Source organism: Phytophthora parasitica, assembly GCF_000247585.1.
Source record: "Phytophthora parasitica INRA-310 unplaced genomic scaffold supercont2.1, whole genome shotgun sequence".
Classification (NCBI taxonomy): domain Eukaryota; phylum Oomycota; class Peronosporomycetes; order Peronosporales; family Peronosporaceae; genus Phytophthora; species Phytophthora nicotianae.
The window spans coordinates 955,993-980,563 of NW_008634126.1; the positions used below are offsets into that span (position 1 = coordinate 955,993).

The following is a 24,571-nucleotide window of genomic DNA, read 5'->3' on the forward strand; positions in this document are numbered from 1 at the left end:
TTTATATCAGCACTCCGTATTTGCTTTTATGTGTTGACATTCAGGGAAATTTTTTTCGCATACAAATCAGTCTTTTAAACTGGTAGTGCTTCGGTACAAAGTAAACGTACAGACCAACTGGGATTAATTCATGTTCGTGTGTTGTGTTTTACACACAGTTTCATGAAATATCAATATCAAGGGGAATCCATTTATATTTTGTCACATTTACATGGTTTTTTGCAGTCATGATCAAATTGGCTTAGAAAGAAAATAAAATTCTGGGTTCTGTCTATCTAATGGGTTTGTATGCAGCTGCACCGCGTTGTTGCTGTTGTTGTAGTTGTCGTTTTCGATACATGAGCTGATCCGGATACGATACCGCTTTCATTCACTTATACTACAGCACTATGTTGATTTACGTACTAGTAAGACAACTATTAACGTAAAGCTACACTAATTCGATGCGTCAACGTCCGTGCGTATCCTTGGATATGCCATTTCACATCGCTTTCCTCCTCTATTGGCACGTAGTATTGCAGGTGCATTCCATACTCAAGCCGTCATGCTCCTGTTCGTACTGGTAGGAAAAAGGTAGGTAATTGAGTCCGGTCAGTTCGGAGCGGCAGCAGAGGATTCCCTTGGAGGGTGGAGTGGCTACCGCGGTTACCAAAAAAGCCGAACTGAGCCAACACTCAGCTTAGAACAAGCCTGATGGAAGGTTCCAGACCAAGATTCTCCATCTTTCAAAATATGAGTTGGTTGGAAATATCGGCGAGAAATGGAGAAAAGAATTCGATGAGTACTGCGTTTTGCCGGGAACGAAAGATATCACGGCTTTCTGGGTGTTTCACATCGCTGGTTAGGCAGGTATTAAGCTATATTTTCAGTGTAAGTTGCAGACGATATACTCAATCACATCGTGCTTTTTCTCAGCACTATCAGCCCACTCTAGTTCTAAGATTTGTATTGAAACAATTAATTAACATTCATAATTTCATTTTATTAATATTTTTGCATTAGAAGCGATGGACGCCACCAACACCTCGGATGTAGCTTCGCCGCGTCAAGTGGAGCTGCAGCTGGAGCAGCAGCAAGATGCACCATCTGTCACCAAGTTCGCATGCAAGAAGTGCCGCTGTTTGTTGTTTACTAGCGAGCAGCTCATGCCGCATGAGCCGGAGCAGCACCAGATCTCGGCGCGCAGGAAGCTCAAGGACCTCAAGCACAGCGTCGGCGCGAACGTGGCCTGTTCTTCATATTTTCTAGAGGAAACGCTGTCTTGGATGGACGAGGCTTTACTCGCCGAGGGCAAGATCCACTGCCCCACTCTCAAGTGCCAGTCGCGTCTAGGAGCGCTGCAATGGTCGGGCTCCCAGTGCTCATGCGGCACGTGGGTTACACCCAGCATCAAGATCACCAAGAGCAGAGTAGACGCAGTCTTCAAGCAGAGCAACCTGAATATTGTCACGGGCGTCGTGCTACCCAACGCAGCACAGACATATGCAGCAGAAACAACCCCACCGACAATCTAAGGACGTTAGTATGACCGCAATTGCAAGTTCATTTTAACATAACGTGACAATGCAATTGTCCTAGACCGCAATTCGCCTAAGTTTAAGCAGACAAATCCCAGTAGTTCACGCAGGCGTCGTTGCCAACAGAGACGAGCTCCGTCTCAGAGACGAAGCTGACGCCAGTGACGCCGTCCTTGTGCGAGAATTCGAAGAAGCGCTTCTTCATGGGGCTGTTGACATCCCAGATGTAGATACGTTCGTCAAGTGAGCCACTGGCAATGAAGTTGCCGCTCGGAGCCCACGCCACGCTCGTCACACGCGTCGAGTGGTACACCCACATGCCCTGCACCTTAGCCGAGCGTGAAGACACATCCCACACTCGCACTTCACGGTACGTGTCACCCGCAGCCAGAAGCGATCCATCCGGCGAGAACGACACACACGTCAGAGCTCCCAGGTGGCCAGTGATCTCTCCACTTTCGACCAATGAAGATCCGTTCACCACGTCGAACAAATGAATCTTCATGTCCTCCTGCGATCCAATAGCCACAAGATCCTCAGACGGCGAGATGGCTACACACGTAGGCGTCCACGAGAACTCTGGAGTCTCGAACACTAGCTTCTGATCGCGCAACAGCTTCACACCCTTGTTAGTGCTCACTACAGCGAGTCCAGACTCCGTGATTGCCACGCCGTTAGGTTGTGCATTAAGAGCAGTAGCACCAGTGTACTCGATGTCATTAGCGAAGCGCAGCTGGTCGTCCCATCCGCTGCTAGCGATCTGGTTCGAATTGGCAGCAATCCCCGTGATTTTAGCAGTGTGGATAGTGCCAGCCAGCGCCTTGGCAGTCTTCGACGTCCAGGAGCACACCACACCGTCGTAACTTCCAGTCAAAATGCGGTTCTGCGTCGACTCCGTAGCCAGTGACAAGATGCTGACCTGGTGACCCTGTACGATCTGCTTGGGCTGCGACGGGTTGTCCAAGTCCAGGAAGTTGAGGTCGCCTGAGAGACTGAGAGAGATGAGGTGGTTCTGACACCACGCCACCGCCACCTGCATGTCCTTAACTTGAGGTTTAGCCCCTCCGAAAGTGAACTTCGTGACCACACTACGCGAAGCCACATCCCAGAGCAGCACCGTCTTATCAGCCGAAGACGTCAGCAACTGCGTGCCATCCGGACTCCAGCACACTGAGTAGATAGAAGCCTGATGCGCCGCCGGGAACTTGTCAACCAGCTCGCCGCTCTTGCCGTCGTACAGACACATGAGCTTGTCGGACCCCACACTGACCGCAAGCTCGCCGTTAGGAGAGAACCGCACGCAGTTGACGAAGTTGGAGTGCAGGTTGTTGTTGTTCTGCTTGAACTTGAACGGCGGGCCTTCAAACACGCACACGTTGAAGTCCTCACTGGCTGTCATGATGCGGAACGGACGAGTCTGACGGTAGTCTACACTGAGGATTCGCTTCTGGTGGCCGACGATCTCGCCGATGCTGTTGCCAGTGTCCCACATGAAGACACGAGCCATGAGGCCACGACCGTCGCCCACCGCGACGATCCGCTTGCTGTCCGGGTCCCACGACAGGTCCTTGATCTCGCCTGCGAACACTGGGATCTCCAGCTTGAGCGTGTGTTCCGGGTTGTCGTACGACCACACGCGCACTTTGCCAGACACGTCACCAGATGCCACCCAATAGCCGTTGGGGGAGAATTTCGCGACCGTTGTGGGCTCATTGTGGCCCTTGTACACGAACGTGTCGCTCGGATCGTCAAGGTTGCGCACTACCACGAGCTTGCCACTGCAGTAGATGAGCTTGGGCTCCTTCGGGTGGATGCCAAGCACACTGGGGGCACCACGGTTGGTCGTCGGGTTCGGACCCACAGTCGCCTATGGGATAAATAAAAATAAATGCAAGAAAATATGAAAAAAGATCAGCTTCAACTGCGCAATTCGAAAGCTGTAGAGCACTGTGATTGAAGCAGGAGGAAGAGCTGAAACGTACCTTGAGGGCCGGGGGTGGCACCTTCTCTGTGGGGTTCGTAGGCGAGGACATTGGCGCTGGAAGGTGCTTGGGTTGCAGGGGGAGATTCTGCGAGTGACGCGGACAATTTAGCGACGAAATCCTTGCACCCACGTGTTGCAGTGTCCTGATACCTGTGTATGCCACACGAAAAGATCCGTTCGCCAATCAAAATCCACAATCTTCATTACCAGATGGCTTTATTATCCTACGGCTCGGATTGCCACCAGCGTCAGCTACGCTGTAGTCTTACGAGGTCACGGTGAACGTATTGGACGTGGATTCATACGCTGTGAGGGCGACAAGCAGGTGTTTCGAGTACCCGCGATGCACAAAGCGGTAGGTTCCCGCTACACTTGTGCGTCCTCCTTTTCGGATGTTCCACTCGCACGTGTTCTTGCTTTCGGCAATGAGGTAGCGCTCCCAGCGGTAGCGTAGATCCCAGTGCGCGTCTGTCATGACGGTCGTGTACGCGCCGTTCGATCCGAGCTTCTGTACGTCACAGAAGGACGAGACCAACGTGAGCGCGTTCTTTGGGTGCGCGCCGGCGAATATTGCGGAAGCCACACTACCAACGGTGTACGAGCTGGACGGCTGCGTGCGTACGTCGCTGAAGGAGCGCAGGAGCGGTGCCGCATCCATCACCACTCCTGTCTGCATCGTAATGAGGGAGGTGCGGTCGATCTGCATTGGGGTAGGTCCCACGTCCAGCGGAACGGAAGGATCTACCATAGACGCTGCAACTCGAGTGAGCTCCTGTTGCACTGCGGCCAGCTGGTTGGGACCAAAGAGCGTCGAAGCGCCTTCGTAATTCTGCGTAAGATATTCCTCCTTCGTGGTCACGTACTGCGCGAAGGCGTTGCTGATGGCAGCCAGCTCAACTTCCGTCACACCAGCGCTTGCAAGCTCCGTCTTGATCGTGTTTCGGATACGTCTTCCAGCCATCGTGGTAGTCTCGAAATTAGTGACTGCGATGGCTAACTGGCCGATCTTGACAATTTGAACAGGCAAGGTATTGGGCACCCACGGCGTCGGCTCCATGAGTCCAACTGCAAAAAGCGGCTTCTTGTTAGTGTGCTGGCAATCCTGCACCCACTTCGGCGTAGGCTTAATGACGGTACCAATGGCCTTAAACAATGCGTTCCCCTTCAAGTTTCCTTCTGTGAACATGCTGGGTCCACGACCGTCCTCCGTGCCAGCAGCAAAGTTCTGCCCCACGACAGCTGGACATGTCCTATCAGCGTACGGGTTGTCAGGAGTGGCTTGTACGCCCTTGAGCTTCACGTTGGAGAAGTCGACGTAAGAGAGATTGGCTACCACCGATCCCTGGATAAGCTCAGAAGGCCCCTTAATCAGCGAGGAGAGCGTGTCGTACTGCCGCTCGCCCAAGACCTCAGCGGACTCGATTAAAGTCTTGCCTTCGCCTCTGAACGTGCCATATCACCGTTGTCGACTCGGTTCGGACTCACATCCCCGGCGTTGGTAATACCAATAGCAACGGTGACATTTGTCAGCTCGTCTTCAAGCAAAAACTCGGCGTATCCTTTGTTGTCTCCGCTGATCAGTCGGTTTTTCGCAGTTAGACTGGTTGGATGCACGGGGTAGAACGCCAATACACCTCGAAGCTTGCCAGAGCTACCGAAGAAGTGCAGTGCACGCATTGTCGTGTCGATGTCACTGCTGTAGAGCGCTCGTTCCGACGTCGGATTGGCCAGATAAGCGTTGGGTGATCGGTTCTTGCCTCCTTTATCGACCTCACCTTTTTTTTTTTGCTGTTCCAGCGGATTGTTCCGCTCTCCATCGAGTTATGAGCCTTTTCAATGGCGTCCATAATGCCATTGACTATCCTGGCGAAATTCTCGGTGATGTATCCGAGACTAGTGACGTCGTACATGAAATATCCGGCTGTACCTCCGGGGCTGGCATGCGTGTGTGATGCATGCAACACAACGTTTTGATCAGTGTAGACGCCATTGTACTTGGTCGCAAGCTCAGTGAGGACTTCTTGGTGCACGAGTTGCATCACTCCCATCAGATCACAGTGAACAAACACGATACGTTTGTTGGTGTCTGGGTCTTCAATAAGGAAAGCTCGGGCATACAAGCGATTGAGGATTCCAGTCGTACTCTCAGTTGGATCGGCAAACCCCATCATAACGACGTCAGCAGCAGGGCCAGTGATATCCGTCTTCCCAATTCCGATGTTGTACGCTGTTGAGAGTTGGTTTAGGATACATGCGAACAGACTAAGCAAGCAGGAAACAACAATTCGATGCTGCATATTGTCGACGAGTTTGCTGGTTTTTTGAGTTCGTAGTGGAGAGTTAGGAAATGGCATCTCAACTCCCTCTCCCTGCGTGCAGTCTGAGCTAGCATTTTTTTGGAGAGACATCACTTAAGCTGTGACCCGAAGCCATTGCTGGTTGTGAAATGGATGGAGATGGCTTTCAATTTTGCAAGAAAATAACAAAGGATTGTATAGAAGTGAGAAGGATGGAGTGCGACTTAGTAGAATAATGTCTTTAGCAACGATAATGTTTGTTACCCATTAACAGCTCTTCCTATTCATGTTGTTTTGATGTTGCAGCATCCTTTCATTTCATGTCATAGACAATGACACCTCCATCGTCTCCTGCAGCAACCAGTTGGTTCGTGGACGCTGCTATTGCTCGCACCGCTGCCTGGTTTGCCCCAAGTCCGTACAACAGTTTGCCCGTCTTCCAATCGTGTACGTGAAGCATGCCGTTTCCAGCACCGCTAAAGCACAATAGACCGCGAACATGTAGCGAATAAATGAAGTCCAAGTGTTCCGTAAAGCTGTGCATGACGCCATAAGATTGTCTCTTGTCAAGTACGTTGATGACTCCATCTGCACCGGCCGTTATGAGCACGTTCGGGTCATCCACAGGCTCACGAAGAAACCCCACAGCGCCTTTCTTGTTGCTACGTGGGTCAATGTGAAGCTCCAGCGAGTGCGTCGCTTCCTTCTGCCTAGAATCCCATACTTTCACGACCCCGTCCTGGCCTCCAGAAAAGAAACAACCTGTTGACTCCTCGCTTTGGCTGCCCAGAACGCTAGTTGTGTGTCCTTGGTGTGCATGCGCGTGTTTACGAAGGATTTTGCTCGTCTGTAGGTCGATGAGCTGCACGGTTCCATCGCGATCACCGCATACTGCCCGCTGACCTTCGGAAAGCAAGGAAACATCTAGTATGGGAGCAGTGCTAGCCTTCACTACACTAACCTCGCGCTGGCTGCTCGAAGCTCGTCGACTGACGTTCCATAGCCGAAGCATCTTGTCATATCCAGTGCTCACAACCATGTCGTCATTGAGATTCAATACACACGACACGGATCCACTATGACCCAGCAAGTCCTCGCATTTGACGCCTGTCGCGTCCCATAAACACAATTTACTGTCCATGCCGCCGCTGACTATCCGACGATCTGGCAAATGCGTGACGCAGGTGACCCACTCGGTATGACCGAATTTCTTCGTGTAAAGAGTTCGTGGACGACTAGTACTGGCTCCTCGGGATGATCTACCTGAGGATGAAGAGCTGTTGCTTATTGGAATAACGTATAAGGCGTGGTCACTGCTTCCCACGACCACCTCGCTCTCGTCGGCGCTCATGCTCATACACATAAGCGGTTGTGCTGAGACAGCATGTACCTCGCCTTCTGGCGAGCACGGACCTTGTATCCATGCACCAGTGAGCTGTTCTAGTGTTGCTGATGGCGTCTTCTTGGCAGAAATATGCGTCATCTTGCCATCGCTTGATGGCTTGAGCGACGCCTCTCCGATAACATGTCTCTTTGCGCCTGTTCGTGCAGCCTCCGCCGCCGCAAGCTCCTCGAATGCCGTGTCAAATGCCTCCATGTAGCGGTCATTCTGGCGGTGCGATGCGCTAGCGCTATGCGCGACACGGGCGGGGCCGCGATCGCCATCGCCACCTTTGGCTGAGTGCGTGGGACGCACTTTCAGACGGGAGAGAGTGTTGCCTACGTCTTCAGACTCTACCGTGATTCCCGAGGACGCATACTCCTCGAGGCGCACATGGCCGCTGCCAGACTTGCTCGCCATCGCTTCAATGCAATGAAAGATCGTTTTTGTGTTCAGACACCACTTAGTGTGGTCACATAAAGCGATCTGATTACAAAATGAAACCGCTTCGACATGTCGCATGTAGTAGCTTCAACAAGCGATTAAGTAATGGTGATGTCCTCCAGAGCACTCAAAGTGGGTTCGGAGATGTGACGAGCGATACTTAATTGAAAGGTTACAACACGTGAAGAGCTGTGATGCTCATTGGCTTTTCGGAGGTGCGCTCGCAACTTGCGAATCGCAATAAGCGTGGCAGGCGTGTGCCAAAGGCAGCATGTAGCACGCGCCGGGCACGCGTTGTCGAGAGTAACTTCTAAGCTCGGGTTCGCAACATCCGCTACGTCTGGATTTGCGGCAAAATTTACTTATCTGCCTCTTGCGGCTTTGCTGATTGAGCATTGCTCAATCAGATTGCTCAATTGCATGACAACATGTTGAAGCTACACCAGGGCGTTTTGATAAGGCCAGCACCGCCCACGTGGCGTCTTGCTATGGGCCTTTCAGCAAAGACACGCTTTGTACAATTCAATGTGTGTTGTCCGTTTTTGCTCGACCATTTTCATTTAGGTAATAGCACTTTGTACCCATATCCCATGAAATGGGTAGCCGCGGTAGTATTATGCTTGGGCCAAGCAACTTGGCACCACCCAAGGGCAAGGCTGTATATAATGAATTGCAGCCTCACTTCACACTCAAACCAACGCAGGCACGAGCCCATTTCTCCAGAAGAGTAAGAAGGAAAACGTAGAACAGGCTGTAGAGTTGGAACTCTAGTTCCACTCTGCAGAGAGTTCCAATTGGAACCTTCAACGACTCGTTGGTGCGATGCTGCGTTGGACATACATTTATACTGTGCATTTATTCTCTGTAAATTCATAGAAAATCTTGAAACATATCGCGAACGATTTTGCTGTAATCACCGGTAGTTTTTAGCACTGTGCACGCGATGCAATAGTGTTATCACGTCTCATCGCTTATTCTGCTTATTGCGGTATGCAAGCTCACACCCAAGGTCCACACTCAAACTGCAAACCAAGGCTGTAAGAGTTCTTACAAGAACTGCTTGCTCGCTCATCTTTCGCATTTTTGTTTTTTTTTATACAACGTGGTACCCATTTTTTGTCGACGTTTCGACAGACAAGTGAATGACGTCGCTTCCCGCGAAAGCTGCTATGCAGTTTGTATGCGTTTTCGAAGGTTTTTACCAGCGACATTCATTCTCCCCACTTCGCTATTGGCAGGAGCTGCAGCAAGCTTGTCCGCACTCGAACAGCACACCTGGAAGTCCGTCTTCGCGCACCGGACACCGTGACGAGAGGAGAGAGGTGGCAGCAGGACGAGGGTGAGTGAGTCAGTGGCAATCAACGACAGGCAACAAGCGAGAGGCTGGTCGGCCAGACTCGCCTACTGTGCGCCAGTCGGCTTGACTCGCTAATAAGTTGACAGGCTCAGCAGTGGCAGGCTAGGCACTCACCAAGACGCCCGGAATTCTGTCAATGCAAGGCTCCTTCGCTTTCGGTCTCGCCAAAAGTGGGGTCAACGGGCTGCCCGGCGTGCGGCGGGCTGCCACGGCCTCCCAGATCGGCGGTCGCCTTTCGTCTCCCAGCTCCCCAGTGAGCAACGAGAACGGCGCCGCTGGCGGCTGGAATAGCGATGACGAAGCCGTGAACGGATCTGCGGCGTCCTTGGTCACCACCATGTCTGCCATTCCGCGTGTAGCTTCATCGCCCATCGCGTTCGCAGACTTGGGCAGTGACCAGGCGGCGCTAGCGGCCAAAACCGCAGCACGCACGGGTAGCGTGATTAGGACGATGACGCCACCGTCGGAGGCGGCAGAAGGAGATGAATTGCACTTAAGCAAGCGAGGCACCTCAGTGGACAAGACGAACCCGTTCATTGGGTACTTCCAAACGGGCACAGAAGAGAATGATGTGTTGGAGACGGTTTCGGGAGCAGCTAGGGCCAAGATGAAGGCTCCAATGCCGCCGTCCCCAGCACCAGTGCGCCGTGTGCCTATTCGAACGCAGAGCAGCGCGGCGCTTTCGTCCATGTCGTCGTTCTACCCGTCAGCATTCTTCACGCCGCATAAGACAACGGAGTGGCTTGGCTCGCAGACTAGCCGCCTCCCGTTCTTTAAGCAGAGAGATGCGAAGCAATCCACGCAGCAAAGACAGCAGGACGAGCAAAAGAGACGTACAGCGTTCCTGGATTCGTTGAAACTGGAACCATCAGCGCTGGCTGTGCAGGCCGCAAAGGATGAAAACCAGGAGGAACCGGTGCAAAAGCAGAAGCAGAGAGCTTCGTTCAAGCGCACTGTTTCGATGCCGGCTGCTATGTCTACGAAGGCAGCGGTAGCAGCACTGTCGCCTATCGTAACTTCATCAGAGGTGAAGGACGTTACTACATCGAGCTTAACTCCTGATGGTACTTGCACGTCGAAATCGCGCTTTGAACAGGATTTTGAGGTCGTGGGCTCTCTAGGTGAAGGTGGTCAAGGCGCTGTGTTCAAAGTACGAAGCAAGGTGGACGGGTGCTATTATGCTATCAAGAAGGTGGTGCTGCCTCGCGCTACGGAGCTTGATGCTAACCGCGCGGAGAGCCAAGCACTGCGTGAAGTTCGTTTGATGGCATCCATGGCCCCGCATCCCAACGTGGTGCGCTACCATACAGCGTGGACTGAGGTGGATGCGTGCGTTTCTCACAAGAGCTCGTCGATGGAGAGCGTTCGTGGCTCAGACGTGCCGTCGCTCGAAAGTGACTGTAGTCCTGAAAGCCTTCAGCGACAGCAACTGGAACTGCTGGACGAGGAGGCCGAGCTGCGAAGCATGGAGACTGAAGACCAGTCGTTTTCGCTTGAGTTTTCGTCAAATTCACTTAGTTTCGACGAGTATTCCACTCCTGGATTCACGTTTGAGGACGAAGGCGAAGAGGAGGACTCGGTGGGTTTGTGTGTGGATGATAAGGCTGCGTTCGGACAACCTGGTGACCTGAAGAACGAGGTTCGCGTAGCTCCTCCTGCTTCTCGCGCTGAACCGGTGGTCATGAAGTCTCAGGTTATTCTGTACATTCAAATGGAACTGTGCGGGACGGCAGTAAACTCTGTGCCTTCGACTCCCACTGCAGGTGGCCACCAGCCAATTCATCATATTCTGGACCAGCTGAAGTCGCCTCAACAAGATATTCAGCATTATAGCGAAGAAACTCACTCGAACCTGGGAGCATGGCTCCGATCTTCGTTGGAGGAGCGATCAGCGTGGTCTAACACCTCCGATATCCACCAAGAAGGGTTGAAGCTGTTTCTCAGTGCAGTTCAGGGTGTGGCTCACATGCATTCCTACGGCGTGATCCACCGCGACTTGAAGCCGGACAACATATTCATCCATGGCGATCAAGCGAAGATTGGCGACTTCGGTCTATCCAAGTCTGTTTTTACGGACAGCTCGTCCTATGGGGCTGTGTCACCTCGTGAGCGGCTGCTGGAGTTGGGACTAAGCGATGGAGATCACACGACGGCACTCGGTACGTTCACATACGCGTCTCCTGAACAGCTAGGGTACCGCTTTAGCAGCAGCAATGTGCTGAAGAACGCGGCGACTCGTCTGAAAAGCGCCAAGTACTCGATCAAGTCGGATATCTTTGCTCTGGGGGTGATTTTACTGGAGCTATGCTGCCCGTTTAGCACGATGATGGAGCGTTCGCAAGTGTTGACAGGCGTGCGCCACGGTGTTGTGCCCCATAAGGCGCGACAACACTTTCCAATGGAGATGGATCTGGTGTTGCGTATGACTTCAATTGACCCTGGTGAGAGACCCACGAGTGAAGAAGTTTGCGAGCAGCTACGCAAGATAATGGCAACGTCAGGCACTGCAGTCACGCCAGCATCAGCTCTGGAGGAGTTGCGAGAGCTGCAGGCGAAACTCGCAGCCGCTGTCCGCAAGGTACGTGATCGTTCTCAAGCTACTCTTCAGCTCGAGGCTCTTGTCTCCGAGTTGAACGACAAGGTCCAGAACGTGGCCATTGCTCTTGCCTAAGAAAATCGAGCATGAAGTCCACGAAGGACATCGCAGCGTGGAAAAAAATCTGGAAACCCAACGAAAAAGCAAATAACGACGACAAAGCAGCGCGAGACAAGCAGCTTCCTCGATGAAGACAAGCGACCTCGCTAATTAGTGGCTTTTGTGTGTGCGAAGTAAACCAATCTGCACCCACGAAATTGTGCGTGCACGAAATGTACGATGATCCTCGCAAAAGTCGAAAGCGTAAGAATGGCGCTCGATGCGCGTAAGCCAGCGCATTGATCTATGAGTATCGAACGCCATTCAACATGGTGATGGAATAGGCCAAACGCAAATTCCTCCTGTAATTATAAGGATGTGCTCGAATCGTGTTTCTTTGCCTTAAGGAAAGAGCTAGCAATTGCTGGGCAAGGCGTTGAAGAAGTGGTATTGCTGGTCTCTGTCGAACACGCCGACCATTGTGCCACAGTCCGAGCATGCCACCGGGTAAAACTCGTCTTCTTGCAGCAACCGAGCAATCTGCTGTCCCCTCGTAGTCGTCTTGTTACTTGTAGCCAAGCTCTGTCGTTTGTGGAACGGCAGTGAAGCTGGCACTTGACTGCCTTCACCTGCCGTGTAAGTGAGGATTTCATCACGCTTGACACGACAATTGATCGCTGCAGTCGCTCGATACTGGTTCGTGTAGGTTGCATGTCTGCAAGGAATTACCCGGTATTTCTGTTAGTATACTCATGATAGCAACACTAACGCAGCAACGCCTACCTCTCACAAACCATGCACACCGTTACGAAGCAGCATGGACAACACAGCGTAGCGTCCGTCTCATCTTTTGTAGCACGAGCCCCACCTGTACAGGCAACCTGTAAGTACGTTCACCTGTCACTATATGCTGCCAAAACTTACGCAAGTTCGTCTGCACCCACTGCTCGTCTGCGTCGTCTAACTGCTCGTCGTACAGCGGATCTGGCTCAATTGCCTCGTTCTCTTCATCTTCTTCGTATTCGTCCTCTATCCTTGCTGCGGGCTGTCGCCTGCCTAAGCTTTTCTTCTCTGGTGCATGGCCTTCTATCCGCTCGGTCACCGGAGCTGGCGATGCACCCGACACGTCCATATCCTCCGCGAATGTCACCACTTTCTTGTGCTGCGTCTTAAATCGGAACGGAGCTTCTCCATAGTCTCCATCACTCCTACCCCCTGTAGCAGCATCCAGAGCTTCTTGGAGCTGCGTTCTCCGTGCTGTGTGTTGCTTCAGTGCTCGAGGAGAGACTCTAAGCTCTTCACCCCCTCCAAGCTCGAATACACCTGGAGCCGGAGCTTTGACCTGTTCTCGAGGGGTTTTAGTCCTTGTATGCGTTGATTTGCTGCCGTTTAAACTGCCGATGGGCGTCAGAATGTTGCTGGACGTAATGGAGCTCGAAGTTGGGAACACAGAGACCAATTCTTCCACCGGATCGCGCGTTTTAGAGGTCGCAGGCGACGCTGGAGCGTCCTCGACGTCGCTCATGGACTCATCACTAGGCAAGAAGGCGAAATAGTCCTCGGTATCAACGCTGTAAGCAGAGAAGGACACGGCGTCGGCGCCATGACGCCGCGACTGGTGCATGCTGTACGGAAAACGTGAATTGGTGATATCATTTCGGTACACCTAAAGTGAAGTGGCAGTGTAGCCTTGTTCCATGAAAGGTCGTAGTATGGCTAGGTCATGCCTAAGACCACAGCAGCCGAGTCGTATGAGGCGTTCAAGGCACGAAAGCGAGAGGAATTCAACACTCGACATGCTAAACGATCACAGACTACGCAGCAGAAACTGCTACGAGTGCATCTCCGACACTTTTTGCTGACTGTAGGAGCTGAGGTTGATCATGAACGACAGAGCGGAGACAACGCAGAATATATAAACCAGGTTAGAAATGCTAATGCTAATGATGCATCTCGAAGTTTTGCCAGTGAGCAAAAGCGTCTAGCTGTTGAGCGAGAAGCAGCGAAAGCCAAACGACAACGCTCAGCTCAAGTGATCCAGAACTTCGTCCGGCGGCGTATACGCCCAAGGCCAAATGAGGAAGAGCTGCCCTCCACCTCTGTGCTGATCCCATTGGAAACTGATAAAGCTGTTGCACCTCTAAAAGCTACGACTGACGTTATTCCAGTTGCAATCGACATCGTTCCAGATCCGTCACCTACGGTCACGCTCCCTCCTTATGAAGTGGTGATCAATGTGGTTGCCGTTCGTGATCTAGCGTTGGATTTCGCTACGTTAGACGGAAAATATCTCGAGACCGAGTTGCAACTGAAGCGACAAAGTGTTGTAATCTCTCGAATTGTTCCTACAAGACAATTTGTTTCCAGTATTCAAGAGAGCCACACGGAACTCCAACTACATGAGTGCTCGCTGCGGTTTTCCATGGACCTGAACAATGGTATGAGCCACCATCTCGCTTCACCTCAGAGTGTCATTGATGAATTGAGCGCTACTATAATTGTAAAGACTACTGAAAACAATGGCGGGGGCAACACGAATACTTTGGGTCTCGTTGAAATCCCGCTGTCGCTCCTCGAGACACCTCTGGCTACTGAGTACGCTTTATGTCGGTGGTTCCCACTTGAAAAAGCTTATTCTGGACATACAACACGTGGTGACGTACGAGTTAGTGTTTGTTATTTGATGCGGCAACAAAATTCCGATGTTGTTATGATGGTTCCCTACGTGAATACGATCAGTTCAGCAAGCACCGATGTTGAAGCGGAGGAACAACAAAAAATAAAGAAACCAGTGGCCAAGCGGGCAAAGAAAGCTCCTGTTAAGTCGGTAGGCAAATCTTTCCAGCGGAACAGGGAGCACGCAGCCACATCTGAAGGAAAGAAATCTCCGGTACTCTCGCTCAAAGACGCGTTTTCGAGTCCAATTGGTAGGATATCTCGAGCTGAAGCTCTATCGCCTCCACCGTCTCCATCTTCCGTAACATCATCCGACGCTGGTGAAAATATCGACTCGCCTAAAACTGTGAAAACTCGTCGACCTTTATTCTCATCAAAACGGCAGCAGAAATTCAGCAAACCTGTGAACATTTCACCACCGAAAGAAGAACAAGAGGTCGAAGCAAAATCCGATCCGTCGCGAACACCTCCGCAAACATTTCTCAAGCGCAAACCATACAAAGTGGTTTTCCACAAACTGGACTGGTCCAGCGTGGTGTCGAAAACTGACAGCAATTTGCCCACAAGCAACAAGAATCCCAAGAATCCCAGTGTTGCATCCAAGACGTCACGTTCCTCAAGTCGAGCGTCAAACTCTGTTGCTACCAGCAATACTGGAGACACAATAACGGATACGGACTCCGTATTGGATCCAAAACCTGGTGCTGTCATCGATGCAGCTACTGCCGAGAGATTGACAGCTCTTGAAACTGCGATGTACGAACAGTGCGGCGTCACGCGCGAAACAGCACCATTGGCACGATTCAAGTACCAAAATGAACGAAAGAAATTTGTAGCTACTCTCCAGAGTCAAGCTCAAGCTCGTCAGGATAATAATTCGCAAACAGCCCAGCCACCGAGCCAAGCCAGTAGCGAGCTCGACATTGGCAACGCCACGTTGGAAGCAGCCATGACGGAACTCTGGAAGAAGCTTACGGGCGATTCCTCGGGACAAATCTACGCGTCGATGCTGCGGAACCTCATTGAGGCTAAAAGCCCTATAGAACCCACCGAACCCGACTCTGTCGGTTGCTAAAATGACAACTTCAACTTGCGGTCTTAGTCGCTTTAGGCGACGAAGTGTTGTTGGCACTGCCACCTTGGCGTGGCTCTCAATTGCGCTGAAACTCGATGCAGACGTGGGATGGCATGGTGTCATGCTGGTGCAGGCCCACCACTTCCTCACCACTCATTTCTTCGTCGACGAGCTCCCTCCCGCACGTCACATTTGACCAGCGACCTGATTCTCGTTTACACTTGATTTTTGTAAGGGCTCCCGCATGATTCTGACCAATCCACATCGGATACGCTGTTAGAAACGCACGCCAATTGGTTGAAAATCGAAGATATCTTGTGAAGGTATCTTCATCTTTCTTTTTTCTTGCCTGCACGGTTCATAATCGATCTGACTGCGTGAGACGCAAGTCGAAGGCAACGGCAATCGGACTTCAGACATCCCCGAACATATTGCAGTAGCCATGTCGTGCGGCACGCGAGAGGCGCTGGTCTTCGGCATGGGGCTGATCACCGGCACGGGCACCACTCTGTGCGTTGTTGCAACCTTTTCGTTATCCACTTTTTGCCATCAGCTGACTGAAAAACTCTGTTGCGACTTGTCATTTGCCATATTTACCTAAACCAGAACCGGCAAGGTGCGTTTAGGCAACAACAAGCATTGCCAACTGACCAGTTGCTAAAGCTGAGAATGATTGTCACTCTCGTTGTCAACAGATCTTATACGGTGTGGACTCTGTTGGGCTTGACGGAGAGGTGAAGAAGTTCGAGAAGCCTATCTTCCAGACGTGGCTCATGTTCTTGGCCATGGTATTCGCGCTTCCCATCCACTGGGCCTACCACTACCACGTCGAGCGACAATGGCGCCGCAACAACCGCAACGGCAGTAAGTGGCAAAAGTACCCATTTTCCAACATCTGATACTAATCCAAAATCTGTGTTGCCAATTGACAAAAAGTGAAATATCGCTACCGGATCCCGCGTAAAATGTATTTTCTACTGGCGCTCCCTGCAGCATTCGACCTACTGGCAACTTTCGTTGCCAATCTGGGTCTTCTCTACGTGACTGTCAGTGTTTTCCAGCTCATGAAGTGCACGGTCATCATCTTCGTGGCCATACTCAAGGTGTTTGTACTAAAAGATCGCCTACGCAGTTACATGTGGATCGGCATTGGCCTCAACATGTTAGCAGCGCTGATGGTGGGCGCCACAAGTCTTGCAGACTCCGACAGTCAGGACAACAATGCTACCAACCAACATCCGGCATTCGGAGTCTTTATGGTGGTGCTAAGCTGCGCAATTCAAGCTGTACAGTACGTTTTCGAAGAGAAACTCATGGATGAAGGCGACAGTGCACCTCCGCTAGTCGTCGTGGGCATGGAAGGCGTCTGGGGCTTAGTATTGACGACTTTCGTCGTGTATCCGGTGGCTTATATGGTCCCGGGTAACGATTTGGGCTCAAACGAGAGATTCGACGACGCGTATCAGATGCTCATGAACAGTGGCCTGGCTCAGACGGTCGTGCTCATTTATCTACTGGTGATTCTGGGCTACAACGTGTTCGCTGTGTCCGTCACGTACCTGCTGAACTCGATTTGGCACGCGATTCTGGACAATTTCCGTCCGATTACAGTCTGGGGCACAGATTTGATGCTGTTCTATTTCTTTACGCAAGGACAATTCGGTGAGCGGTGGACAATTTGGAGTTGGCTACAACTTGCGGGTATGTTGACGTTGTTAGCGGGCACGGCAGTGTACAACGGCACTCTGCGTCTACCGGGTTTCGTGTACTTGGAGCCGCTGGACGAAGCGATGGCTCCGATTCGAACACCTGAGGCGCTCACTGCATCGACGTTCTCACGCTCGCCGTTGATCACGCGCAACGCAATGAAAGCTGCCGAGATTGCTCGCCGGACGCCAAACCCCAATGACCGCGACCGTGTGAGACGCGAATTCATGACTGAGTATCAACCACTGGCTGATGCGGAGTCTCGACGACGCATTGATCCGGCTGGACACACGTACGGATCGCTCGAAACCTAAGGCTAGTTTGCCATGTGTGATGTGAGAGGCAAGACAATAGAGCAAATCAAAGAGTTGATGTGCGTTTCACCTACGGTTCCTCTCCTATGTTATTGCTACATGCATTATTATTATTTGATGGATTTCTTAACGACAGCGACGACGATGCTTGCCAAGGTGCCTGTATAGTACTAATGGGGTCAACTATAGTGACTTAGCACTGGGTTGTAAGTTTTTATCATTTTATCTTTAAAAAATATTTCTTGACTGCGAAGTATTTTCTTCTCGTAGTCGCAAACTTTAATATTAACGTCAATACATGTGCATAGCGGAACAGGAGATTGCCAGTTTACATGTTGACGAAGTTTTACTATGTGTTACCGGTACCCTCTAGATTTCGGAGTTTAAAAAACTACACGTGTACTGTGATTAATCGTCTTCCATTGCAAGCAAACAACGGCGTCGTAGCTAGTGGCTCGTTTTTTGTTAGAGCGAGGGAAAGCTCATGGTTTTCTTCCTTGCAGACGTCAAAAAACGTTTTTGTAGGGCTTTGAGTTCTTCTACCTGTGCACGAAGCTGGAAATTCTCTCATTTCAACTCGACGTGGATGGCGAAAATTCCTGCTTCCGAGGCGTCTGCCTTGCGTTGTGCCACTTCGTTGGCCAATTGTTGTTGTAACCTAGCAGTATGGGACTGCAAAGTTCGATTTTCCATCTCCAGCTTGGCATACCGTTCCTCTGTATCTTGCAATTGTGCGAGTAGCGTCTTTTGTTGCAATTGTAGCTTCGTCGATGAAGACGACGGTCGTTCTTTCGGTGATTTCGTTTCCAGACTCCTGTTGCGATCACGCGCAGTCTTGAGCTCTTCAGACAGCGATTGCTGCTGTGTTTGAGTTGCAGCCAGTTGTGCTTGTAGAGCTCTTATCTGGTCTCGTTGGGACGCAGCTTCACTTGTTACTCGTGCAAAATCCATTTTCACTTCGTTAAGTTGAGTCTCTGCCGACCGGCGTGCACTATCAGCATTAACACAAGCCTGACGACTTAACTCCAACTCGGCTTCAAGATATTGGTTCGATTTCTCTTCCTCGATGAATGCCTCGGATTGTGGCTGTTTCTGTTTGGCTCGAGTCGGACTTGCAGGTGGCAAAGTCTTCGTCGCCTCAGTAATAGTCGCTGCAAGTTGGGATCGTTCCTCATTCCAACTCTGTCGCTCATATTTGAGTCGGTCACGTGCTTCACGTAAAGCCACGTCCATCGTTATCATGTCATTTTTCAGTTTGCTGTTCGCAGCCGTGAGTGTCTCGACAGCAAGAGTCTGCTCTGCCAGCTTTGCGCTAGCAGCTTCTTCGACCTCTTTGAATTTGCGGGTGTGTTCTTCTTTGAGGCGTTCGATTTCGTCCTCTAGCTCTGAAGAGAGGTTTGATCGTGGCAATCCCTGACCAAGGTGAAGTGTGCCCTATGCAAAAGATGGCAAATTAATAGATATCAGGGAAATCAAACCAAAAACTTAGTACCTTTTGCAACTTCGACACTTGCTCACGCAGCTCGACATTCTCATCGAGAGTCTTCTGCAGTAGTTCCAGCGTTCGAACATGCTTCGAGCGGAGCTTCTCGGACACAGTATCTAAGATCATCATCTTGACCAGCGCAAAAAATAGTGAACTGACAGTTGGTTTGTCCTGATTCCGGAGCTATTAACAGAACGCACAACAGCTAATGTACAATAGGGAAACTCACATTTGCATTTTGTAAGGAATTATTGCATTTTTAATCACTCAAATAGCTTATAATGCACGATCTGACTATTGTACATGACCGAACACCTCATACTCTTCGCTCTTTACTTGTTCGTGTTCAAGGACACGTGATCGACGCAGTAGTAGCCGTACTTTTGGTACGAGCGGCGGGTGCATCCCTCCAGTTTGCATCGGTTGCCACCGCCGTGAGCCCAGCACAGTCCGCCCTGCGTCGACACCTTGTCACAGTTGGGGATCACACAGATACGACCGCCTCCGTGCGACCAGCAGTGGCCGTAACGCTTGGACTTGCGCGTACACCCCTCGGTCGCACACGTCTTGAAACCACCGTGTTGGAAACACAGTTTGTACAGCTTTGCACGGTTCGGACAGCCCTCGATCTTGCAACGCGAGCCACCGCCGTGACGCACGCAGCAGCCTCGAGATACCGCGATGTTCTTGCATTCTTCCACTTGACAGGGCGGATTCCGGTTCTTTCGGACACGTTTCCGCGTTGTCTTCGCTTTAGGTTTGGACTTTTCGACGACTGGAGTTTTAATCACAACTGCTTGTTGGATTTCTGGTTCCTCGTCGCTAGAGTCGCCACTACTGCAGCTACTGGCACTGCTAGCCTCGCACAAGGCCGCTAGCGACAACTGCGGTATTTCCGTCTTGATGTTGGCGTTCATTTTCTCCATCGGCGCAATGCACGAGCTTAAAAGAAGTAGAGACGATGACGTAGTTGTAGCTTCGGGGCTCTGAGCCAGCGCCATCAAGCGCTGGAACGACGGAGGAGACGTGGGCGGCGTCATCGCATTTCGGCTCGTGTCTTCAGACGACCGCGGGTTCAGCAGGAATGAAATATCGGACTTGACGCTCATAGTTGCAACGATGAAATTCACTTGAGCTCGAGAGTGCCAATTGCGTTATGAGCAAGGCGCCATGACAACAGGCCGGAAGGTGTCAAGCCACATTGGCACGCGCCTCTCTTGGATCGCAATTGATCCCGATGGTGCAGCCACGCGCCGGTCAACAAATCGGCTCAAGGCTTTCCATCTGACCCAAAACAACCAGTAAAATCGTGCTGATTGTGGTGGTGACCCGTAGGCAGCACGCACGCCGCCAATCACAGGCTTTTGGTGGTGCATGGCACGCGCCGGCACGAGGACGAGCTTTTCCGTGGGACCACCACGATGGAAACGCGGCAGAGTCATTGCCTAGAGTCCTAACGGCCGAACCAGATTGCGTCACCTCGAAGCTAGAGCGATGCCGAGCCAAACAAGCCACTTCAACTTCATCTCGTACACTATTGTTACACAGTTAACTTAGCATAGAGAATATGAAATAGCATAGGACAATTGCGCTCCAGTTCTCAAGTCGCAGTTTGAGTAGAACTGTAGCAATGGGCAAGAAGGGTAAGAAAGGAGCCGCCAAGGGCAAACCAGCCTCTTCCAGCGGCAGTAAGAAGGTCCACCAGAAGCACAAGACGCAGCAGGTTGCAGACGTATCAAAATCGCAGCAGAAGCAGCAGCAGAGCCATGGCAAAGGCAAGAAGTCTAAAGCTCTGACACCTGCCGAGCGACTGGCCGAGATGCGCCGCAAAATTGACGGCGGCAAGTTCCGCATGCTCAACGAGCAGCTGTACACAACCACTGGAGACGATGCTTTCTCTACGTTCCAGGACGACCCGGAGCTCTTCGATGTGTACCACCAGGGCTTCCGCGAGATGGCAGACAAGTGGCCCACCAATCCACTCGACACCTTCATCGACTTCGTAAAGTACGTTATACGCGATCTACTAGTAACTGTGAGACTGTGAACTAGGGACATATTGACGTTTATTTGGTTATTGCTGTTGTTGTAGACGCCACCCGAAGGCTGTGGTCGCTGATTTTGGCTGTGGAGATGCGAGATTGGCGGAAAGCGTGCCGAATAAAGTGCACTCGTTCGACTTGGTGTCCAGAAAACCCATTGTGACGGCGTGCAATATTGCTGATGTGAGTGTAACTAAGGTTTTGCGTTGTTTTAGTGCTTGAGTGCGTGGCTAATCTTTTTTTTTTTAGGTTCCTTTGAAGGACAGTAGTGTGGATATTGGCGTTTACTGCTTGGCGCTCATGGGGACGAGTGTTCGTGAATATGTGCGGGAAGTGTACCGTGTGTTGAAGCCTGGAGGCGTGCTGAAGGTCGCTGAAGTCAAGAGCCGCTTCGAGAGTGAATCGCTCGGAGGGATTGAAGGATTCGTGCAGACTTTGCGTAAAATGGGCTTCGACTGTAAGCACAAGGACGAGCGCAACAAGATGTTCGTGCTGTTTGAGTTTGTCAAATCGACGCGCAGACCGCAGAACGTGGGGCCGATTGAGTTCAAAGCGTGCGAGTACAAGCGGCGATAGGGGAGACCTCACTCACATCAAAAAATGACATTTCGTTTAGAAATTCGCAATAAATAGAAACGATACAGCTTTTCTAATCTACTGCTCCAATTGCAGTGTCTGCAACTCCTCCGAATCAGATTTGTCGGCACTGTAGTCCGTATCTGAGGCGGCAAAGTCCTCGAGTTCGAGGTCTGGTTGTGGCGGAAATGGCCAGGCACAAGTCCATTTCTTGGGTTTAATGAAGGCGATGTTGTCGACGTCAATGCCGTGGTTGGCCAGTATGGAGCAAAGTGCCAAGAGATTCTCTAGTCGCGGCTTGAAGTGGCCGCTGTGGGGTTCGACGGCGATAATGATGCCGTTTTTGATGATAACCTTGCCGGCTGCCAAGATCGGCGCGCCCGAGACGAAACTCGAGTGATGGAAGCGGCCTTTGCGCTTTCGACCGAGGTACATGCGGCCCGAGAGGTCTATGACAAAAATCCACTTGCTGAGTTCGTCCGTGTTCACGACGCATGCTGATGCTGCGTATTGCACTCTCCCAATATCGTCTTCTTCGTTTGATACGAACTTAAGCTCGTAGCTTTTGCGCTGCTCGGCGTTGCAGTATTCCACTTGTGTCGTGCGCAATTGTTGCTGGGAACATTCGGGCAGATCCACGTTTTTGCCGTTCCCGTGATCGAGCCAGTGGAAAAATGACGCGTCCTCGCTGGTGCCGGTTTCATTCTCCCTCTCTGCCATCTCCAGCTTCCAGGCTTTGTGGAAGGCTCGCAGGTGGAAGCCATAGCGATGCTGCTTGTCCAGAGCCTCTAGCCAGAAATCCTTGTGCAGCATGGAGGGGCGGCATGTGACGTGCTCGCTCTCTCCGCTGATGTTGCGCAGTCGGCAGCGTTTGATACCTCGTGTCAATTGGCCCATGCGAGAGCGAACCTGTTGCCAGCGGGCAGCGGCGTGGGGTGGAGTGCTCGGGCAGGGCTTCGTGCACTGCATGAGCTCGATCGCGTCGGGTCTGACGTCAGGTAGCAAATGCCTTCGGTTTACTTCGATTATCATGGCGGTTGGGCTGGCGAGGTTGAAATGGAAAATGGGATTATCCGAGGTGGCGACAGATTGATTGACCTAGGTGCTTTATTTTCTCTGCAAACGACGACACTTACCCTTAGAAGGGAAGACCCACTAGATTTTAGCCAGCTGTAGGTGTAACTGTTTAGTAAAAAGTAGATGTCGCCCCGCTGTACCTTGAAAGGTTCTTATTATGTAGGACTGGTGTGGCAGTAACTGCAAGTGAGACAGGTGGACAGAATATCCAGTTGTTTGTGGACGCATACAAATTTGCAAATTGGTGTTCGTCGACGCTGAGGAATTTGCTCAACAGCAACAGCAACAGCAATGCACAACGCCAACGAGTGTGCTGCACGCTGCTCAAGCGCTCAGACGAGGCTGAGAAGGGCACCAACATCCGGAGTATGCGAAGAGGTCAGCTCAACGCTCGCTCCCTCTCGTCAGCTCGAACGTTGCTGGTGCAGTTACAAAATCTGCCAGAGCAGCACCTTGCTCCTGTTGTAGATTTTCTTTTCTTAATCTACAATGAACCACAACAGAGTACTAGTATACTTTTAAGCTTGTTTTAAGCTTGCTCTGGTTTAAGAAAGTCAAGGGCAGGCGCCGTGCGAAATAGCAGCGATGTTCACCGTTCTCGGTGGTCGCAAGGCCAGGAACACCTTCAAAGACCCGATTCATGTACATGTACTTACTTAGCTGTGACAGCTAGCATTCGTCTACAAGTCGGTATGCGCTGCCTAGTGCTACTACTGTAGTAGCTATATGGTGCAATTCTACCAGCCAAGTCGACCGGAACTCGAGGGCTTGTATCGGCGCGCTACTTCACGTGCATCCGTTCGAGGTGGACGTGATTGCTGTCCTTCTCGTTATTGCCCCTGTAAGCTTAGGGGAGCAGCTCGGTACTGCCCGAGCAATCAATTCACACTTCGTGTACACTCCACCAAACTTCACTTTTCGATTCGTTTGTGTTGCATTTCTGTTTGTTTATCGCACTGCCTGCCGAGTCTATTGGTCGTCGAATTCAAAGATACCCGTGTCGCCCGTATCCGACACATTACCATACGATCCGCGACGTTCCGACCGTCGTCTCTGATCTGCTGGCGTCTGCAAGTCGTACCCTGGCATCCGATAGCGCTCGTCCCGGTCTTCTCTCTCCTCTCCTTCCTCTGACGTGATGCTGAGTCTTTCCAACAGTTCAGCACTCACTGCGTAGCTTGACGACTCGTCCGACGCATAGTAATGCCTTGACGTCTGTGTTCCTGCCGCTCCGCGAGCGCTAAAAGACCTGTATGACGACCCGTTGCCCGCTTGCTGTGTAGTTCCTTCGGTTTGCATCCTCTCTCGTAGCGCTGACATAGCAGCAAGCGCTGGGCTCTTCGAAAGATCAAAATCTTCATGCTCAGCCACATACGGCTCTAGTGTGGGCGTCCATGAGCTTCTTGTGGGGTTTCTCCTTAAAAATCCAATATCTCCTGGACACGAACTAGCAAACTGTAATAAAACCCATTAGAATGGACAATTAACCCGACGAAAACAGTCGCTGCTGTACCTGAATGACGGCGGGTGCACGAGCCGGTGGCGAGTCTTCTTCAATGGTCTCAGCGGGCGGACCTAGCGCCAGATCTGGCATGCTGTCTAACTGTAGGAAGTTCGGCTCGGGCATTGAGCCAACTCGCGGCGCTCTGGGCGGCTGTAGCCCGCCGGATCTTGTGCTGCTCGTAGTCGTCATGAAGCGTGACAGGTGGACGTGGTGCATGTCCGCGGGAAGCGAGTGTGACACCATCGCGGCGCCATTGGGGCTGCGTGTCACCGGGGAGCCGCGCTGGCTGCCACTGCTTCCTATGGGGATCGGCCGCGTCGAGGACATGGCGACTTGTGCTGCACGTAGAGCTGGGTGCTTAGTGTCGTACCCCTCGCTTTTTGACACAATTGGATTGACCCATTTTATCTTGGATTTTGTAAGGACCTTACAATTACGAAGTGTAATATACCGGTATTAGGAATTTAGTCCTGGTTACATTTTGTGTGCAAGCAAAAAA

The 24,571-nt window shown here is 51.5% G+C and overlaps 14 protein-coding genes across 17 annotated transcripts; 6 read left to right on the top strand and 8 right to left on the bottom strand.

Annotated features, from left to right (window-relative positions):
* Window positions 1–925: 925 nt before the first annotated feature.
* Window positions 926–1,685, top strand: PPTG_00227 (hypothetical protein). Its single transcript, XM_008891603.1, has one exon. It carries the CDS (start codon window positions 1,008–1,010, stop codon window positions 1,512–1,514), a length of 507 nt encoding a protein of 168 aa, XP_008889851.1. The 5' UTR covers window positions 926–1,007; the 3' UTR covers window positions 1,515–1,685.
* Window positions 1,510–3,647, bottom strand: PPTG_00228 (hypothetical protein). Its single transcript, XM_008891604.1, has 2 exons — window positions 3,500–3,647; window positions 1,510–3,384 (listed from the first exon to the last, which is right to left on the bottom strand). Exons 1-2 carry the CDS (start codon window positions 3,548–3,550, stop codon window positions 1,597–1,599), a joined length of 1,839 nt encoding a protein of 612 aa, XP_008889852.1. The 5' UTR covers window positions 3,551–3,647; the 3' UTR covers window positions 1,510–1,596.
* Window positions 3,648–3,766: 119 nt separating this feature from the next.
* On the bottom strand, window positions 3,767–5,798 carry PPTG_00229 (hypothetical protein; the record flags this gene model as incomplete). Its single annotated transcript, XM_008891605.1, has 3 exons — window positions 3,767–4,941; window positions 5,007–5,289; window positions 5,361–5,798. 3 exons carry the CDS (start codon window positions 5,796–5,798, stop codon window positions 3,767–3,769), a joined length of 1,896 nt encoding a protein of 631 aa, XP_008889853.1.
* Window positions 5,799–5,972: 174 nt separating this feature from the next.
* Window positions 5,973–7,612, bottom strand: PPTG_00230 (hypothetical protein). Its single transcript, XM_008891606.1, has one exon. It carries the CDS (start codon window positions 7,597–7,599, stop codon window positions 6,112–6,114), a length of 1,488 nt encoding a protein of 495 aa, XP_008889854.1. The 5' UTR covers window positions 7,600–7,612; the 3' UTR covers window positions 5,973–6,111.
* Window positions 7,613–8,853: 1,241 nt separating this feature from the next.
* Window positions 8,854–12,599, top strand: PPTG_00231 (PEK protein kinase). The gene has a single exon (XM_008891607.1). The coding sequence runs from the start codon at window positions 9,117–9,119 to the stop codon at window positions 11,649–11,651; it is 2,535 nt and encodes an 844-aa protein (XP_008889855.1). The 5' UTR covers window positions 8,854–9,116; the 3' UTR covers window positions 11,652–12,599.
* On the bottom strand, window positions 11,851–13,277 carry PPTG_00232 (hypothetical protein). The gene is made up of 3 exons (XM_008891608.1): window positions 12,540–13,277; window positions 12,399–12,483; window positions 11,851–12,330 (listed from the first exon to the last, which is right to left on the bottom strand). Exons 1-3 carry the CDS (start codon window positions 13,237–13,239, stop codon window positions 12,030–12,032), a joined length of 1,086 nt encoding a protein of 361 aa, XP_008889856.1. The 5' UTR covers window positions 13,240–13,277; the 3' UTR covers window positions 11,851–12,029.
* Window positions 13,278–14,223: 946 nt separating this feature from the next.
* PPTG_20691 (hypothetical protein) lies at window positions 14,224–15,366 on the top strand (the record flags this gene model as incomplete). The annotated part of the gene is made up of 1 exon (XM_008892889.1): window positions 14,224–15,366. The coding sequence occupies exon 1, from the start codon at window positions 14,299–14,301 to the stop codon at window positions 15,364–15,366; it is 1,068 nt and encodes a 355-aa protein (XP_008891137.1). The 5' UTR covers window positions 14,224–14,298.
* Window positions 15,367–15,734: 368 nt separating this feature from the next.
* On the top strand, window positions 15,735–17,639 carry PPTG_00234 (hypothetical protein). 4 transcript variants are annotated; one of them, XM_008891609.1, is made up of 4 exons: window positions 15,735–15,876; window positions 15,973–15,982; window positions 16,062–16,230; window positions 16,303–17,639. In XM_008891609.1, exons 1-4 carry the CDS (start codon window positions 15,809–15,811, stop codon window positions 17,385–17,387), a joined length of 1,332 nt encoding a protein of 443 aa, XP_008889857.1. In that variant the 5' UTR covers window positions 15,735–15,808; the 3' UTR covers window positions 17,388–17,639. The 4 variants fall into 4 exon arrangements, with proteins under 4 accessions (XP_008889857.1, XP_008889858.1, XP_008889859.1 ...); XM_008891610.1 differs by having other exon boundaries at window positions 15,735–15,982; XM_008891611.1 differs by having other exon boundaries at window positions 15,973–16,230.
* Window positions 17,640–17,954: 315 nt separating this feature from the next.
* On the bottom strand, window positions 17,955–19,002 carry PPTG_00235 (hypothetical protein; the record flags this gene model as incomplete). The annotated part of the gene is made up of 2 exons (XM_008891613.1): window positions 17,955–18,821; window positions 18,880–19,002. The coding sequence occupies 2 exons, from the start codon at window positions 19,000–19,002 to the stop codon at window positions 17,955–17,957; spliced, it is 990 nt and encodes a 329-aa protein (XP_008889861.1).
* Window positions 19,003–19,103: 101 nt separating this feature from the next.
* PPTG_00236 (hypothetical protein) lies at window positions 19,104–20,285 on the bottom strand. Its single transcript, XM_008891614.1, has one exon. The coding sequence runs from the start codon at window positions 19,980–19,982 to the stop codon at window positions 19,206–19,208; it is 777 nt and encodes a 258-aa protein (XP_008889862.1). The 5' UTR covers window positions 19,983–20,285; the 3' UTR covers window positions 19,104–19,205.
* A 181-nt stretch (window positions 20,286–20,466) lies between these two features.
* Window positions 20,467–21,611, top strand: PPTG_00237 (hypothetical protein). The gene is made up of 3 exons (XM_008891615.1): window positions 20,467–20,880; window positions 20,966–21,098; window positions 21,165–21,611. The coding sequence occupies exons 1-3, from the start codon at window positions 20,504–20,506 to the stop codon at window positions 21,489–21,491; spliced, it is 837 nt and encodes a 278-aa protein (XP_008889863.1). The 5' UTR covers window positions 20,467–20,503; the 3' UTR covers window positions 21,492–21,611.
* On the bottom strand, window positions 21,083–22,688 carry PPTG_00238 (hypothetical protein). The gene has a single exon (XM_008891616.1). The coding sequence runs from the start codon at window positions 22,521–22,523 to the stop codon at window positions 21,570–21,572; it is 954 nt and encodes a 317-aa protein (XP_008889864.1). The 5' UTR covers window positions 22,524–22,688; the 3' UTR covers window positions 21,083–21,569.
* Window positions 22,689–22,742: 54 nt separating this feature from the next.
* PPTG_20692 (hypothetical protein) lies at window positions 22,743–23,302 on the top strand. Its single transcript, XM_008892890.1, has one exon. It carries the CDS (start codon window positions 22,860–22,862, stop codon window positions 23,034–23,036), a length of 177 nt encoding a protein of 58 aa, XP_008891138.1. The 5' UTR covers window positions 22,743–22,859; the 3' UTR covers window positions 23,037–23,302.
* On the bottom strand, window positions 23,199–24,472 carry PPTG_00239 (hypothetical protein). Its single transcript, XM_008891617.1, has 2 exons — window positions 24,082–24,472; window positions 23,199–24,023 (listed from the first exon to the last, which is right to left on the bottom strand). The coding sequence occupies exons 1-2, from the start codon at window positions 24,397–24,399 to the stop codon at window positions 23,538–23,540; spliced, it is 804 nt and encodes a 267-aa protein (XP_008889865.1). The 5' UTR covers window positions 24,400–24,472; the 3' UTR covers window positions 23,199–23,537.
* Between the last annotated feature and the right edge of the window lie 99 nt (window positions 24,473–24,571).

Bases quoted from the DNA above. Each gene is read 5' to 3' on its own strand.
- PPTG_00230 (XM_008891606.1), bottom strand. From the start codon at position 7,599: ATGGCGAGCAAGTCTGGCAGCGGCCATGTGCGCCTCGAGGAGTATGCG.
- PPTG_00239 (XM_008891617.1), bottom strand. From the start codon at position 24,399: ATGTCCTCGACGCGGCCGATCCCCATAGGAAGCAGTGGCAGCCAGCGC. The intron at 24,024-24,081 runs GTACAGCAGCGA...GTTTTATTACAG, and splicing joins GTGCACCCGCCGTCATTCAG to TTTGCTAGTTCGTGTCCAGG.
- PPTG_00231 (XM_008891607.1), top strand. From the start codon at position 9,117: ATGCAAGGCTCCTTCGCTTTCGGTCTCGCCAAAAGTGGGGTCAACGGG.
- PPTG_00228 (XM_008891604.1), bottom strand. From the start codon at position 3,550: ATGTCCTCGCCTACGAACCCCACAGAGAAGGTGCCACCCCCGGCCCTC. The intron at 3,385-3,499 runs GTACGTTTCAGC...TTTATCCCATAG, and splicing joins TGCCACCCCCGGCCCTCAAG to GCGACTGTGGGTCCGAACCC.
- PPTG_00236 (XM_008891614.1), bottom strand. From the start codon at position 19,982: ATGAGCGTCAAGTCCGATATTTCATTCCTGCTGAACCCGCGGTCGTCT.
- PPTG_00227 (XM_008891603.1), top strand. From the start codon at position 1,008: ATGGACGCCACCAACACCTCGGATGTAGCTTCGCCGCGTCAAGTGGAG.
- PPTG_00238 (XM_008891616.1), bottom strand. From the start codon at position 22,523: ATGATAATCGAAGTAAACCGAAGGCATTTGCTACCTGACGTCAGACCC.
- PPTG_00234 (XM_008891609.1), top strand. From the start codon at position 15,809: ATGTCGTGCGGCACGCGAGAGGCGCTGGTCTTCGGCATGGGGCTGATC. The intron at 16,231-16,302 runs GTAAGTGGCAAA...ATTGACAAAAAG, and splicing joins CCGCAACAACCGCAACGGCA to TGAAATATCGCTACCGGATC.
- PPTG_00237 (XM_008891615.1), top strand. From the start codon at position 20,504: ATGGGCAAGAAGGGTAAGAAAGGAGCCGCCAAGGGCAAACCAGCCTCT. The intron at 20,881-20,965 runs GTACGTTATACG...CTGTTGTTGTAG, and splicing joins ACCTTCATCGACTTCGTAAA to ACGCCACCCGAAGGCTGTGG. The intron at 21,099-21,164 runs GTGAGTGTAACT...TTTTTTTTTTAG, and splicing joins CGGCGTGCAATATTGCTGAT to GTTCCTTTGAAGGACAGTAG.
- PPTG_00232 (XM_008891608.1), bottom strand. From the start codon at position 13,239: ATGCACCAGTCGCGGCGTCATGGCGCCGACGCCGTGTCCTTCTCTGCT. The intron at 12,484-12,539 runs GTAAGTTTTGGC...TTGCCTGTACAG, and splicing joins GTGGGTGCAGACGAACTTGC to GTGGGGCTCGTGCTACAAAA. The intron at 12,331-12,398 runs GTAGGCGTTGCT...AATTCCTTGCAG, and splicing joins GTGTGCATGGTTTGTGAGAG to ACATGCAACCTACACGAACC.
- PPTG_20692 (XM_008892890.1), top strand. From the start codon at position 22,860: ATGCACAACGCCAACGAGTGTGCTGCACGCTGCTCAAGCGCTCAGACG.